Source organism: Pteropus medius, unplaced genomic scaffold (genome assembly GCF_902729225.1).
Source record: "Pteropus medius unplaced genomic scaffold, Ma_sr-lr_union100, whole genome shotgun sequence".
In the NCBI taxonomy this organism is placed as follows: Eukaryota; Metazoa; Chordata; class Mammalia; order Chiroptera; family Pteropodidae; genus Pteropus; species Pteropus medius.
Genome location: NW_024354499.1, coordinates 177,501 through 193,836, shown reverse-complemented (window position 1 = coordinate 193,836; position 16,336 = coordinate 177,501). Strand labels below are relative to the sequence as shown.

The 16,336-nt window shown below is 38.8% G+C and overlaps 1 protein-coding gene across 2 annotated transcripts in view; it reads right to left on the bottom strand.

Annotated features, from left to right (window-relative positions):
* MEIS1 (Meis homeobox 1) overlaps nucleotides 1–16,336 on the bottom strand; it is a 128,639-nt gene that overhangs the window by 85,267 nt on the left and 27,036 nt on the right. For both annotated transcript variants that reach the window (XM_039852792.1, XM_039852793.1), the window contains exon 7: nucleotides 15,369–15,480. In XM_039852792.1, the coding sequence (XP_039708726.1) occupies nucleotides 15,369–15,480 (112 nt within the window). The remainder of the gene's footprint in view (nucleotides 1–15,368; nucleotides 15,481–16,336) is intronic.

Below are 16,336 nucleotides of genomic sequence, written 5' to 3'. Positions count from 1 at the left end.
CCTCTCTGCGAGAAATTCTGCCTTAGATTCTGCAGTCTCAAATTGTCCTGCAATGTCTATCTAGAGAGAAATTTGAGTCCCTAGTGTCTCAGAGGTTTCATAAGAGCCACAGTTGTCAGCAGACCAGATTTTCATCCTGGGTAGCTAGGGACATATTTCAATACAGTACATTTTTGCTCAGAACTCTTTGAGAACACACCAAATAGAAAATGATTAGAATTACATACACTTACTCTCACATATTAGCATTAAATTATTAGTTGTATTAGTGGCTTACGTTTACATTAAACTTGCAAATTATATAGACCCTTATTTCCATTCTATGAGCATCTCAATTTTTTTCCCTGCATGCATATCTAATCATTTGCTTACTTCTTATCACTCCGGGAACCTACAGTTATAATTCCATGGATTTCCACAGGGTAAGAATCTAGGCCACTGTTTATGCACAGAAATCAATTCAGCCATCACTAGACTATGCATCAAAACAACATTTTAAGAGCAAAAGTTGAAGCCAGTGGCATTGAGCCAAAGCACCTCTTCCCGAAAGGAAAATGCAGTGGGATTTTTAAGAGCAAATAGGACAGGTTGCTGAGGCTTTATGCCTCCCCAAGAAATGGGAATTCTTAATGGCCCTGAGTTTCTTGATTCAAATCTGGAACTTATGACTTTGTGCCCAAAAGCAAGTGCTGATTTCCACATCTCCCAGTGCGCTTCTGCAGTGTCCCATGTAAATATATTTACTAGGCCAATTTTTCTCTTTGTCCCTAGTGAAATCACTAACCAATGGCAATTAATGCTTTTAATTTGAATCTGAAAGAGCATTTTGGCACCACGAGTCTATTGCATTTTTACGAGATCTGCCTCTCTGAAACACAACATAATATTAATGTGATAGTTCCAAAAGAAATCATATTGCTAAGTATCATAAATCATAAAAACATCATTGGCTTCTCCTAAAACTGTATTCAATCTATTAGCTACGCTATTCACAAGTTATAACAATCTATGCAATTGTATATTAAAGCCATAAAAAGTTTTCCCCCATAGCCTTTTCCCACAGCTCAAATAAAGGTGGATTAAGGAAATCTGGCCAAGGGTATACATGTCTATTGCCATTTCCCACAGCAAATAGGGCACTTTCCTCTGGGAATAAAATATTTTCCTTAAACTACTGTTTATAACCCTTATCAGTTCAACAGCAATAGAGCCATCAAGTCCAATCTGTTGTGGAAAAAAGTCAAGGTCAACAAGTACTTGCATTTTTGTTTATCTTTAGCTGCAATTGCTACTGACATTCAATTGGGTAATAAATATGAGATCTGTCAAATGTTCCCAATGAACAGGTGATCCAAAAGCTATCTCAGAACAAGGCCATTGCCAGGTAATCAAACAATCCTGTTATAACAATTATGATTTCAGTACATTTATTTATCAATGCAAACATCAGTCAATTCTGAATAAATATTGCCATACCATTTCCACTGCTGGGTAATAAGAGTGGGGAAGTAAAAGAAGACTCCTGCTAGAATTATTCACCAAAAATAATTTGCGTACTTCCATGAGCAGAGTTCCATCCAAAGAAAAGGCTCTTTCCTCTTATTTTTTTCTATTTAAAGGTAATTTTGTGTAGCTCAATACAGCCATGTCCTTTACTATGCCTCCCAGGTTCCTGAGCCCAGGTGCCTCTCTCTGCCTGAAAACCAATTCTACGGTTATGTGTGTGTCTACTTGGAAGTGTTGTATTCTTCCTTTAAGCCAGCATGGTTGCTACATTAGAAAATACTTCATTTTAACTTGAAAAATGGTAGGATTTGTTCAGCATGTTTAATTCTAAAGAGTCAGATAGATATTTGGAATAAAGGCCACATACTTCTTCCCAATCCATCATGAAACTCAGTGATATCAACAGGAGTTATGCATTTGGATCTGGGCAGTACATGGCTCCACGCCATTTTCGACTTACAGATTAAAAATAGAATCTGTTCCAGCTGCAAAACAAGACACGTCAAACCTACTGCCTCCATTTGAAATATGAAAATCAAATCTAAGGACTATGGCTATATCTAAGATGATGATTCTAACCTACACAATGCAAACCTATTGCCTCCAATTCTATTCTGAACAATGAACCCCAGGAACACTCTTGAAGCCTTAAAGGTAAATGCTTCCACTTCTCCCTATGTAGCTGTTATTAGCATCCCATCATTTAACAGAGCAATTAATGTCCAATGCTGACTCCTTTCCTACCAAGAGCATCAGGGCATCTGGAATCGAAGTAAAGGACAATCCTTCTAAAAATACACAAACCCACATCCTGGGAAAGAAAGTAAAAGCTGAAAACAAATTCTAGACACACAAAATGAGGTGCACTATTTTTAAAGACAACTTTCAATACAAACATTCTAAGTACCAGGTGATAATATTGTTAGGAAAAAAAAATACTATTTCAGTATTAAAAAAATTATCCTTCTTTCTTTAACATTCTGGCAAAAAGTAAATGTAAACAGAGCTGTATCAGCAGGCATAAGAGCATCCTATTTCCAATCTCAGAGTATAGTAAGTCCTCAGCAGACCATTTGAAGATTGTACATAAAAAGAAAAATTAGCCTGGAAAGTGGACAGGCTGAAGCACACCAAGGTTAGAATCCACTGGAAGCCCATGAGCACGAAGGCCCGTGAAACAAAACATCTACTCTGCAAAAGCTCAGGAAATGTTCATCAATCAGTTGTCAAGCAAAGAGGGAAGTCACCTCATTTTCAGAGGAGTAAACTGAAGAAATGAGTCACCAAATTCCCATGATAGCATGGGTGGCCCCTTCCTTTCCATGCAGCTCCTCGTCCCATGGAGCCAGGACCTTCTTCAAGGGAAACAAGAGTAGCAGAGAGAAGAGGTGGGAAAATGTCACTTCTGTCCACCCAAGGTGTGGGGCAAAACCATAGTCAGCAATGGCTAGCTATATTGTCCCCATATCTAGAGAGGTAAAGCTACAGGGCAGTATTCTGAAAACTGCATTATCCTAAACCTTTCCCTACCCACCGCCCCACAGACCACTCAGTCTCTCAGTCTGGTCCAGTGTCCTCCTCAAAACCTTTTCTCTTCAGCCCCTTAGCCTTTGCCTTAACTACATGCCCTCAGCATTTCTGTAAAACTGTAGTGCTGGCTCCAGCCCTTCCCCACATCGAGTCTTCCCTCACTCAGATCTGACCAAGGCACAACTCTGACATTTTCAAGGTCTCCCCACTGCCTCGCAAACAAACTCCCGACTTCTGAAGACAGCATCCATGACCCTTGGTGGTCCAGCTCCTGCCACCTCTTGCCCTCACCTCTTCAGACTCCAGCTTCTCCACACCCTGTTCTCTGCTCATGCTGAGGCACATGCGAAGCCTCTGAAGTGTCATGCTTTCTCTTTATTTTATATCTTTATGCAAACTAATTTCTTTGCCTTGCATGCTCTGCTACTTCTCCACCTGTCCCAGGTTTCCATCAGAGACTCACCCTCTTGGAGGAGCCAGGTGGGAGATTGGGAATAAAAAGCAGATTTCTTCGAGGGCTAACTCTGAGGGATGGGTAGTGGTCACCTTGAGTGCTATGTGGCGAAGTACCCACATCTGAGTCCCATTCGGGCTTGATGAGAAAGGGTGCTGTGATCCATCAAGAATGCCTGCCACAGAAGGCAGTTGACTCATCTTTGCTCATTTGTTAGGTGCCATTCCTCTCCTTCCAAACTACACTGAGCCTACTCAATCCTGAGACTTAAGCTACCATAAGTTAATTGTTTGGCCCTCCACTGGACTGTCAGTTTCTCGATTCCAAGAATGGCCTCTTTGACGTCTCACGTCTAGCACTGGTCTAGTACATAGTGGTTGTTCAATTACTACTCATTAAGCTGGTGAAAGAAACTATTTCTGTCTTCACCTTTGGGAGTATTCCTCTCATAAGCTCAAAATTCACAATATCAAGCAATACCTTCTATTTGCACTAAATTTATAACTTTCACATAAGGGGCTGTTCTTGGTGCTGGGATGTGGTAAACCAAATATTCATAACACACAGCCGACTCCAATTTTATATGTTGAAATCATATTTCCTCAGAAGTTTCATTTTTAAAGACCGTGGCACCTGAATCTTAACCATTCTGGCATCCTACCTCAGCCCCTTGACAGCTCCATGTTAACCATCGCATATCTGAATCTCTATGGCTCCATTAAACCTGTTATAGAGGACAACAACCAGAATGACGAGAACACTCCCACTTGTATCCTGGCCCCAGGTAGAGGGAGAAAAGACTAAAGAATGGAACTGATCCACCATAAAATGGTCAGAAGAAGGAGACGGAAATGTGAGAAAGGGCCCCATGGCATCACCAAATAATAAGGATCTTGGCTCATATTAAGACAGATTATTACCTGTTTCAACCATGGAAATCAAGACTAGCTTAGATACCAAGGAGTTAAAGTAACAATGGGCTGAATATGAATCCAGGCATCGCATCAAATCAGTCAATCCAACATTTATCAGGCACTTATATTTGCAGCATTGCACTAGGAGCTAAGAGAAATGCCAAAGGAGTCCTGCAAGTGACGATGAAGATGTCAGTCTATGCCATCTCTCTGGATCCCGATGTGAGGACATGTAGGAGAATTTCTCTCAAGTCTTTATGCCAAAGGGATTTTTCTAAACAACCTCCATAGATGTCATAAACCTTGTAACTTATTATATTTCACTCTTCATTTTGGCTGCCAGGAAGCTCAGAGCCAAATTAGCTGCCTATTTCCAGCAACTATACATCTGTACATGATCTTATAATCCATAGTGTTTTGAACTACTCTCATGATTGCCTCTCGTTTATTTTCCTTTCATTATAACTTCTTCATCTACTTATTTTTATCTTATTGTATATTTTTATCTTCTTGATTTCCTTAAATCCTATCTTAGAATAAAGGAGAGAATATTAAAATGCACTTTAAAATTAAGATATATCCTTTTTTCCTAAGGTATCAAAGTACAAAAGGGTCTCGCAATACTCCCTGTCCTGCTGTCACAGGTTCACTGTAATTGGGGCACTAAAGAAAGGATCTAAACTACAACAAAATGAAAAATTTTAATGAAATACCATTGATCTAATGCTAATGATCTAGCAACAAGCCTATCGGCAACTTCAATATTTCCTGCACTGACTCTTCAATTCCTCCTTTCTTAAAAATATGTGATTTTGAAGAAAATTTAAGACTGTCTAGGTAAAGTCAGGTTCTCTTTTTCTCCTGCTATGGAAATAAGTAAAAAGAAGTTCTTCTCTCATTCCTTGTTAGAAAATAAGATGATCTATGTCTAGGAGGGAATGCATATGGCTTGATATTGGTAAATGGGGGAAAGCCAAAGCTAATTGTACTAATCAAACAGAATGCTTTTAGGTTAAGTAATTACGGAAAATTATCTGCAAGACTGAACTAATCCACAAAGCCAGACACTTGAGCAAAACCCAACTTACCAACTACACTTCTGGGACCAATCAATGTAAGAGGTAGACAACGCCTACCCCTTTTTAAGGAAAATGTTTGGCATAAATTTACTGTTTGGGTTAGTTTTTGCTAGGCCAACAGCCAAAACCTCTACCACTATCCTTAATTAGTGCTAGCATTCATGGAGGAGAGAGATAAATTCCAGAGCAAAGCTAAATATCACATCCCAGGGGATGGAATCATTTATGCTGCTGGGAACGGCAAAGGACATAAAAGCAGCCGCTTAGGGTAGCGCAGTTACTGCTGCCACAGGGTCCTGTCTCAGAATTCATTCTTGCCCCCCACACTAAGATCACTCAAAAGATACTAAAATGCTTCTACCAGTCCCCATCCATCCTTTATAAGAAGCTCATTCAGGGACAGAGGGTGGTATCCAAGAGTAGGAGTAGGCAGAACAGGGAATTATGTGGGTGGTGTGATTTAAGGTACATCCCTAAAGCCATCTACCACCAACTGCTAAAAAGGGCTACCCACTGAATCGTTCCTTGAGATTCCCTGTTCAAAGGCATCTCTGGGAGTCAGGACAGGTGAGACTGTATCTATTTACATTTCGACAGAGATGTGAGATTAGCCATGTGAGAATAGCCATCTGGCACCCAGAAGAAATCAGTCCTGAGGGAATGTTGTGCAATCACCCTTTGAAAGCATGAGAGGGTTCCTGGTCCTATTTAATAATTACCCATCAATGGTCATGTGCCCATAACTGTGCTGGGCACAGAATACTTAAAGATGAAAACTAGTGCTTTCCCATGAGTGTCCTGAAGAGGCTAATGCGTGAATGGTTCATTGCAATACGTGAGAAAAGATAAGACATGGGATATCATGAGACCACAGAAAAGGCTCACTTCCTCCAATCTGTGGGTTGACAGAATACTTCCTGCAGGTGATACTTAAGTTTAGAAGTTTTTAACCTGGGCTACATAGACCCTCTCCCACAAAGAGGTCCATGGCTAGAATTCAGAAGATCTACATACTTGGAAAGGGAAAAAATTACGTTTTCTTCTAACCTCTAATAGGAATTAGCATTTCTTTCAAGTGTGTATCCAGGTAAGTAACAAACCACAGAACTATTAGCAGGACCTGTGCCTTTGTCACCAGTGGAAATCATATCTACTTATCACAATACAGTTGTTACAAATGTCTTAAAAATATCACTTACGTTCACCATTATTTCAAAAATGAGGTAAATAGAATTACTGCTAGATCTTATTGTTTAATGCATATTTAACAAAGCATTCCTATTATTAAATGACCACTAGGTTTTTTAAAGTATTTCAATGAGTGGATTTCAATATATTTATTTTCCCTGTAGTCCTATGTATTTTATTGTATGCATTAATAAAAGTATTATTCTGACAAGATATCCATTGACTTCACCAGATTATCAAAGGAATCCACACCACCCCCAAAATGTTAAGGTCCCCTGAAGAGGATCAGTATGAGTTGGCAGCCAGGTGACTAACGGTGGAGAAAGCAATGATGGCACCAGTGGTTCACACTGCAGAAGCCCTCAGTGGCCATATGGCTGTGTGGGAGAACTGAACCAAGTTCCCTAGAGTGGGCTATGGACCAAAATTGGCCTCACAGGGCCCCCTAGATGCCAAGTCTCTATGATAGTCAGAGAGGACCAAGGTAATGGTGTACCCCTGCAAGTCAGACCAAATATCTCTCACCTTGTCTTTTGGTCAACATCCCTGACCACAGAGTTCACCATGTCTGGGTCATTGGCATGTTGTGAAATAAATACACTCACAGCTCCCTAAGAACATTCAGTATTTACTGAATACTGCACTTACATATGCTTGATGTTCTTGGTAGTGCACATGAACTTCCTGAGGGCAAATACTACATACGACCTGCTCATTTTATAGCCTCACACAGAGCACCTGCCACACATAATTGCTTAATCCATTTTTGAGGACTTGACTAGAATGCATAAATTTACATTTCTCCCCTTAAATACAACTCATGATAATATTTTGGCCTATCTACAGAAGTGAATACAATACTAGACTCTTTTTATCTCCTTGGGCTATATTAAATAGATGCTTCCCTAAAATTAACTTCGTCACTTCAACCTTGCCAAGAATGACACCATGTGAAAAATCCACCACCTGGGACAATGGATTCTCTCCTGGTTTATTTTCTTGGGTAGAAACTGAAACACATGTTTAAGCTGTACCAGGCTGTGTGTGGTTGCGTTGGTATGCCTACGAGGGCTGACCTGAAAAACAAGTTATTGCTTATAGTTTAAAACTCCATGCAGAACGAAGAGAAGAAGGGAAGGTGAGAGAGAGTAAGAGAAAAGACAGGCCTTATTTAGAAACTGAATTAAATAATTACACATTAAGATCTGCGTTTCTGAATCTTCATATCACCATTTTCATTATTTATATAAGGCGATAAAAATGCATGCTATTAACATGAGTGCAGAATATATTCTTCTATATGCGATGCATTTTGGAGAAATATCTTACAGTTTTAGAAAGAAAGAACTGAGCATTATAAACCAGTAACTTCCGGGTCCACTACAATAGGAAATATATTCCACTCTCTCTGAAAGACTAATGCTGGTACAGACAGGGGAGCTTTTTCTAACTTACAGCAGACTGAGTGAAACTGAAAAGATACCTTTTTAAAAGTTTTCATATCTTCTGACTGCAGAGCTAAATGATGAATGACTTAACATCATCATTCATATAATTCTTTAACACTCATTTTTTTATTTAAAACTATCACATGATTCTTGAGAAACCAATGTAATTAATCCTAAGAAACTCAAAGAACTGGTGTTTAATTTTAGAAGACACACCAGAGTTGGTATTTCTTAAGAAACAACTATAACGGCAACACCAACAACAAAATTCCAATCCACCACATACAACAAAGCCCCAGCATCTGCCCAGGTGACAATGGCAAGTGTCAATAACAAAGTCTACGTAACATACCAAATCCACTGTAACATTGCAAACCAATGGGAAAACAGAATTGTGGTTTTAGAAGGTTTAAGATACTTCACAAGTATCACACTTTTTGAGTTTCAAAAATTAGAGGACAAAAATTTGATAAGACATCCAGACCATGAATTCACGCATAAATAAAAATGAGCAATCAACAGAAAATATAAGAAATGACCCAGTTGACTAATGCCCTGTCTTTTCCAATTGAGGTTCAGACCTATTCAAACCCAATCACATGAGGATGGAATCGGTAAAGGTCAATCAAAGGCATGCTGAAACTCCAACGGTCTAGCTGACCTTCAGAGCTTGTGACAAATTGCTATCAGTCAATGTCAACTAATGACAGTAGCTCTTTGGCTAATCAATTGTTCTAAAAATGATCAAGAAAACTACTCACAGGACAGCTCATTTTCACATCAATGCCTGTGAAGTATGAAAAGCTCATTTTTTTGAGTTTTTAATAAGCTCATAAGTAAAGCAGTTACTTGGTAACAGAGGTCACCTTAGAGAAAAAGACAGAACCTTTGTCTGCCTTTTACATATTCTTTTATTACCATATTATAGTAAAAATATGCCATGGATATGCCAGAGGGCTACATAATAAAGTAGGTAACACTTTATCCACTTTGGAGACAAATACTTCTGTGTTAGAGGGAAATTTATTTGGGAGTAAATAATTTCAAACACATTTTTCAGTTGTTTAAGATGAAAAATAATGACCCTAAGTTTACTAGTAATATTGCCTAAAAGTGAGAAGATGCACTTTCCGTGAAAACACTTATAGCCAAGTTCATGCCCCTAAATATACTGTTACTACTTTTACATGATAAAGTTATTTTTCCTTCTTTTAAGGTGACCTGCTTTCATGATGCTAAAAGTCAAGCAAATGGAGAACCGAAAACAGTTACTCACATTTGATGAGCCAATAAAAGGAAAGATAAATCTTACATGGAGTGTTCTTGGGAAAACAATTCTGTCTATACATCTAATTCAACATGTTTGATAAGTTAATAATATGGACCTTTTGATAATAGGGACTTGTGGAGTATAATAACCTCCCCTACTTTTTTACACCTGACTTTTCCCATCAGGTAATCACTTTCCTATTCTGCCTGCTATCATGTGCAAAGGCCACACTTTAATTTGCAGTCCAACGTTAAATATAACTAAAGTAACACATGGGGCTGCAATGGTCTAAGGGCTGAGGCCTGTAGTCACAATTATATTTTACTTTTCCTTTCTGTCCACTATAAATGCATTACAGTGCCACTGAAATATAAGAAATTCCCTGAGAAGTACAAGGATTAAGAAGTAACTGTGAACAAAAATAGCTCATTCAAATCACTCTGACCAACAGACAAATGAAATGAAAAAAAAAAAAACTATTTTTAAAACATTTTTCTCCATTTTCAGTGTTCCTTGGTTATTAAAAACATTTTGCTTTTAAAGTCAGTTGGGATTTTAAAAAGGAAAGAAAGAAAACTATTTCTAAATAAGCAGTATTCACTTTGTGTTTTCATCTGAAAAACTGCAGATTATAGATTACATCCTAAACCTGAGTGGCCAAGGTAGTTTTTCAAATTAAAATATCTTCTGTGGCCTCAACCACTCTCGAGTTGTCCATAGGAAAGAAATAAAGGAGGGAGGGCAACACTTAAGCCGAGCCATAATTGGAAGTATGTGAAAAATGAAGTGTCAGTTTGGTCAATAAAGGGCAAAGGTCAAGGGGAACTGCAGCCCAAACTCTGTGCGAAATGTGCTCATTAAGACATCCAATCAGAGCGCTCCTTCCCACCTATCCCATTATTCATCAGACAGCTGACTGTTTCAAATGCCTGGGTATGGGCTGTTATTACTTTTCTTCTTCATGTAAAAAGGCGAGCTGGTATATAAATCGTTGCTTAGTCATCTGGAACATAATGTGGCCCTTCCCCACCTCCCTCTCTCCTTGCTTCCAACCCCCTCCCATCCTGCCTGCCGGCTTCACAGGTCTGAAACAACGGCCCTGAGAATCCCTTCAATAATAAATGGAATTGCCTTCTGCCTATAGGTTGTCTGAACTCATACAAAAGCAGGCGTGGAAGGGGGATGGGGCAGTGGGAGCCAATGCAACTATTGATACTTTATTATAAAGAAGTAGCAGTGCTTTTCAATTGTCCCTTTTTAAAGAAACATGCTGTTTTTGCTTTTTTTTTTTTTAAGTGGGAGCAAAGATACTATTGTTGATCTGAATCCAGCCCCCAAAAGAAGAAGTTCATAAGTGGCTTTTAGAGGTTCTAGGGACCATTAAAGTCCTTTAGGGTTGAAATGTTTTACATCAAATTTCAATGTAGAAATAATACTTTTTCTTTATCCTTACAAAAGAGGAAAATGAGATGAACTTCAAGTGGAAAATGTTCTGCCAGAAAAATGCCCTTACTTTTTTTTTCTATGTTCCTAGTCTCAATTCAATAAATCTTTGAATGAATGAAATGGGATAGGCTCTTAATACATAATACAAATTAATCATATCAATCATCAGGCTCTTCTATAAATATCTCAATCACCATTCTACTTAGCACAAAAAAAAAATAATAATAATCCTAGATTCTCACTCACCAGCAAAGTATAACCCCCCTTGAGGCTAATGTTGATTATGTCCTATTCGAAGCTCAGTCACCATTACAGAGCATAGTGCCAGACCCAGCGCAGACACTGGGGAAGGAGTCAACAGGAAGACTGTCCATCAGATGATCTATTTTTTCCATCCTTAGCCACACCAAAGTATTTTATCAAAAAGGATGCCATAGTTAGGAGCTTGGACTCTGGAGTCAGACTGCATGGGTTCAATTCCTAACTCTACCACCAACCAGTACGTGATTTGGGGGAAGTTTCCTAGCCTCTCTGAACTTCCGTGACTTCCTTTATAAAATGAGAGATGGAAATACACTGTCAGCCCTTAATATATGTTATTTTATTATTTTAGTGCTATCATTTATTCATCTCTCTTGACTTTGAGCCACAAAGGGAGAAGTGCCAAACGCAAAATGTGGTCAGTCATAGCTAAAGCCGCTTATGAGTTGTAGAGTGGCTGCCTTCTGGGGAAGTAGTGCAAAAATACACATGGTTTGCTTGGTGCTCTCCCACTCCAAACCACACGCGTCCTACAGTAAACCCTAATTATGGTCGTTAGTGCAGCCGCACACAGTAGGACATAAAAGACACATGAAAGAGTCACGTATCTGCTGAGGTGTACCTCAGCTTACAAGACTCTGCTTGGGGTTCCTGAACACATCCTGTCCTAAAGCAGGCATAAAGCCAAGAGATGGAGATTCTAGGGCTAACTCTGACAGTTACTCACTCTCCAATATTTCTGAGCTGTACTTTTATCTCTTTTGAAATAGGAAAATAGCAAATAATTGACAGGAATAAAATAAGGACTTAATCTCATACCTTTGGAAGTACTTTGAGGAAGTTAAAGAGTAGACAAAATCAATGTGGTAGCAACAGCAGCAGAACCCTCTACCGAATGCATTTGCTAGACCTTCCTTTTCAATGCCAATTTAAAGGCACTTCACTATTAAAGTGAAGGGAGCCACAAGTGTTAATAGTAAATAAAAGTAGATGTCATAAGGAAGAGTTGCATAATAAATACCTTGAGTTGGGGAAAAGATTTGTTATGTAAATCACGAATAAACATTAAATCTCTGAAGAAAAATACTATCTTTGGTATTAATTACTTACCTGACATACACTCCCTTTAGAATGCCTAAGATGGAATTTTGTATTTTATTTTTTTATGCTTAGGTAAAAATTTTACTAAAACTATTCCATCAGTCACAACAGCCATTATTCTGGCAAATTATCAAAGCACTCAATATCCCCCAAATTGCTGAAACTCTAACTAGAAATTGTTATTGTATTTTGAAATCTGTCAGAACATTGTGAATTTTCTGGATGTCTTATTTTATTTTATTTACTTTGAAAGTCCAAAAGAACAGGACTTGGTTGAGATACACAGCCTATTATATGCCTACACTGTGTAGCAGATAAGGTTGTTTAACAGAGGACCAAAGCTTAGGGATTTTTTTTTTTTTTTTTTTTTGTACCACAGGTGCCATAATGAAGTGGTGAAAATTGAAAAGGAATGAGGAAAAAAGAAATGCAGTACAAATAATACAGTAGAGAAAGTTTTAAAATATGTATTACTCCTGTCTGTGGGGGAAACACCTCTTTGGATATGTTCTTGACAGACTGAGTTATTTCTGTCTATTGGGTATATATAAAGACATATTTATGGATTTATAAATCTTTTGAAGAGGGCTGTTATTTACCCAGTTGACTAAAATGGACTCAAACTGTGTAAATAACTATTTAGGACATGCACTACGGGCCAAATGCTGGCACGGCTTACACATCCATGTCTGCCAGAAAAGGCAGACAGGGAAAACATGGAAAGCCACTGTGCACAGTTAATCCGAAGGCTGCACAAAGACCCAGCTCCACAGGTCTCAGGGATGAAAAAAAGATTTAGAAGGGTCACGGTTGGCATAAAAATGTACGGAAGTTGTTGCAGCAACACTTCTAGGCACCATTCTGCATTTAGCCAGGAATAAATCACACTGCCAAAGAGAACCCACAGGGAAGGAAGGGCAGGTAAGACTAAAGATGTGACTCCTACCACCTGTGTTATCAAGCTGGGGGAGGGGAAGAAGCTGAAGCGGTGGGGAGGTGGGGGGGGTGGGGTGGAGGTGGAAGGAGGAAATCAGGACAGAAAGTTTCTATTTAATCACGGTAGAAGCAATTGACTTCAGTTCTTTGGTGGACAGCCAGGGAAAGAGGGCACGATGACAAGAACCTTATATAAATAATCAGGAAACCAAAATTTAAGGTCTGACACTGCACTGAAAACTCAACAAATCCTTCAACTCACCCATACGTTATTTCTCTCATCTGTCAAATGGGGCTAGACGTATTTTATCTGCCATCCAGATTGTTTTAGAAAGTTTCAACTGAGATCATCCCAATGAAATAATTTATGTGAAAATGCTTTTTTTAAAAAAAAAAAAAACTAGGTGGTAGTCTTTTATGGAAGAAATATCAAGAGAAACGAAGTAAGTAGAAAACTCTAGTACTGTCAAGGGTCTATAGCTCTTAGTTACAGTCAAATTCATTATTAAATTGGCCTTTAGAGAGCATTTGTTGAAGGGAAAAGAATCATGCAAACCTTAATACCTTGTTATGAACCATCAGAAGGGAAGAACTGGGATGGAGCATTTGCCCTCTGAAAATCCTTTTATCAGATTAGGTTTAAGGAAACCTATATAACTTTAAATTAAAGTACATTTTAGCAGTTCACAAATAGTTCGAAGTAGCAGCTCAACTACTTTGAACTTCAGCTCTGCCTGTTGGTGGATGATATATTTTTTGAAAACCCAGAAATGAAAAAGAAAAAGAAACAAACAAACAAAACACTAGGCTATGACCTCATGTAGCAATTTTGGAGTACAGGAAAAAGAATTGAGATTCCATTTACACCTTTTTGAAGGCTCCTGGTGTAAGCTGAATTCTGAAAGCAGGGCTTCCTATTGGAAGTACTGACATCACCTTAACTACAGCACTGTGAGCAGTGACACCATAACATAGACATATGCACACCTGAAAGAAAAAAGGCCCTGTGGATTTATGCTGCATATCATTTTCCAGTAAAAGTCAGAGGTCAGAGGTTAGCCTCTTTCTGCCTCGGCTCTGAACCAGTTTACTATTCCGGGCTCCATTTTTACTAGACTTATAGTTGTGATTAAGTCAGCAACTTTTCTTTGAACAATAAAATGTCTCAAATGCTTAAAATTCTATGTGTAGAAGTTATTTCCAGTCCAAAAGGCATACATGTGCTTAAAAAAATTTAACTTTCCTGTTTTTGTTTTCAAATTAATCATGTTAAATTCACTGTGGACTGCAATTCTAATTGGCAGAACTCATTTACTTTAGAAAACAAAATTCTTTTGTCGTCTAACAGCACTCCAATGAAACATGATCATCAAACTAGATTCTAAAGTATGTACCTACTTTGGGCTCAGAGTCAACTTCAATAAAACCGTCTTTTTATATTCAGATAGAGAATACCCTTTAAAACTTTGGTTGCATTAACTGAACACAAAATCTGCTGTAATGGGTCTCATCAAAAGCAGTGCAAGACATCTGACTACTCAATCACCTTTTTTGCTGAAGATTAACTTCATGTTTAAAATTTATTTCCTACCAGTCATAGTCAGACATGTACATCCATGGACACCCAAATACACACATAGGTATGTGCATTCAAAGAACAAGACAAATCAGATTGATCTGTTTTCTTTCCATTTCTTCCTAATTCCCTTTAGTCTGACTTTGCAATGAAGTCAAGTACTTAAGGAATCAGATAAGTAAATTCAGAAAAATGACTTCGACCCAGTGTAGAGGGACAGCTAACATGGGTTTCTGAAAAGCCCACTGCCTGCTAAGCATCGTGAGACATCGCTAACTTGGAGTCCTAGTGGGTTCCTTCATGAGCTCTCAAAAAGCTTCTAAGGGCCAGTAATAATAATACTTTTTATTGATATAGTAGGGTATTAGTAACATACTACTTATGCACATTCCAACTTCTAATCCACTGCTCTAATCTCACCCTCAGTCAATTCACTAACCCTGTTTTATGGAGGTGGCCAGGTGGCAGGCAGCTAGGCAGTTGGAATGGCATAGAAGAAGAAAGGGTTGAGGGATAAAATAAGATGAGCTGATTCTCCTATGGGGTTTACATTGTAGGAAAAAAACTGTATGAATAGTCACTAACTAGACAATTCTGATTTTTCAACCCTTAAAAATGAAACAAATAGCAAAAGAGAATAATGAGAACACCTCTCCTACCTTGCTCACTGCTGTTATCCCCACTGTGTGATGTGTGGCCACCGCTGGAAGGGCCCGGGGTTCCTCCTGAACGGGTAGATGCTGTGTCATCGTGATCTCTGTTCCAAGAAGGCTGTGGGAACACAAATTAGAAATCTAAATAGAGTGGTCTTTTACTGCTGGTCCAGTAGGATCCCATTGCATGACAAAGCAATGGAAGGCTGGAAGGGACAACCACGCCATCTTTCCTATTCCCCTTCGTGAATGGTGCCAGTTCAGAGCTACACTGGCACATTGAAAATTTGCCAATTTCTGCCTCTAAGCTGAAATCATATGTACAAATAGTTATTCTGTAAGTAATTGCATGCTTTATTACCAGGGAAAACAAAAACATTCCAGGCAAAGAAGGGGGGAAAAATGCTGCCACTCGAATCTGACTATATTTTTAACATCAACAAACCCTCTGGCACAACAGTCTGCTACTCTGCAAATGCAAAGTGAGAGTGGTGGTCTGTCACACTGTGGTTTATAGAGGCCTCTGATTCATGCTAGAAGACAAACATGGCAGAGCTTTTAAGACCTCACAATTAGGCCGGGGTCCATAATAGCTAGTATGTGTCAGCTGTTTGCCGGATGGTACATGGCAAATGGACCAGGCACAGGGACAAAAAAGAAATGAGAATAACAATAGATTCACATGGACTGTGTACACTCAGCCCCATGCCGAGCCTTCTTGTACTATTGAACGGAAAACAGATGTTGCTTCTTATCACTGGGTGCATTTGAAAGTAACATTCAGATAGGAAAAATTGGCTGTAAATTAAATTCTTGGGAAAAACAATCATGGCGACGCTTCTCCCAAATCTCCCTTTATCACCAGAAAAGATTTTAATTAGCTTTTAGTGCTAGCTTTCAAAAACAGCCTTATGAGTCACTGGTCATCTGCACAGTAGGAATGATGCAAAATACAATGCTGGTTCTTGGCTAGG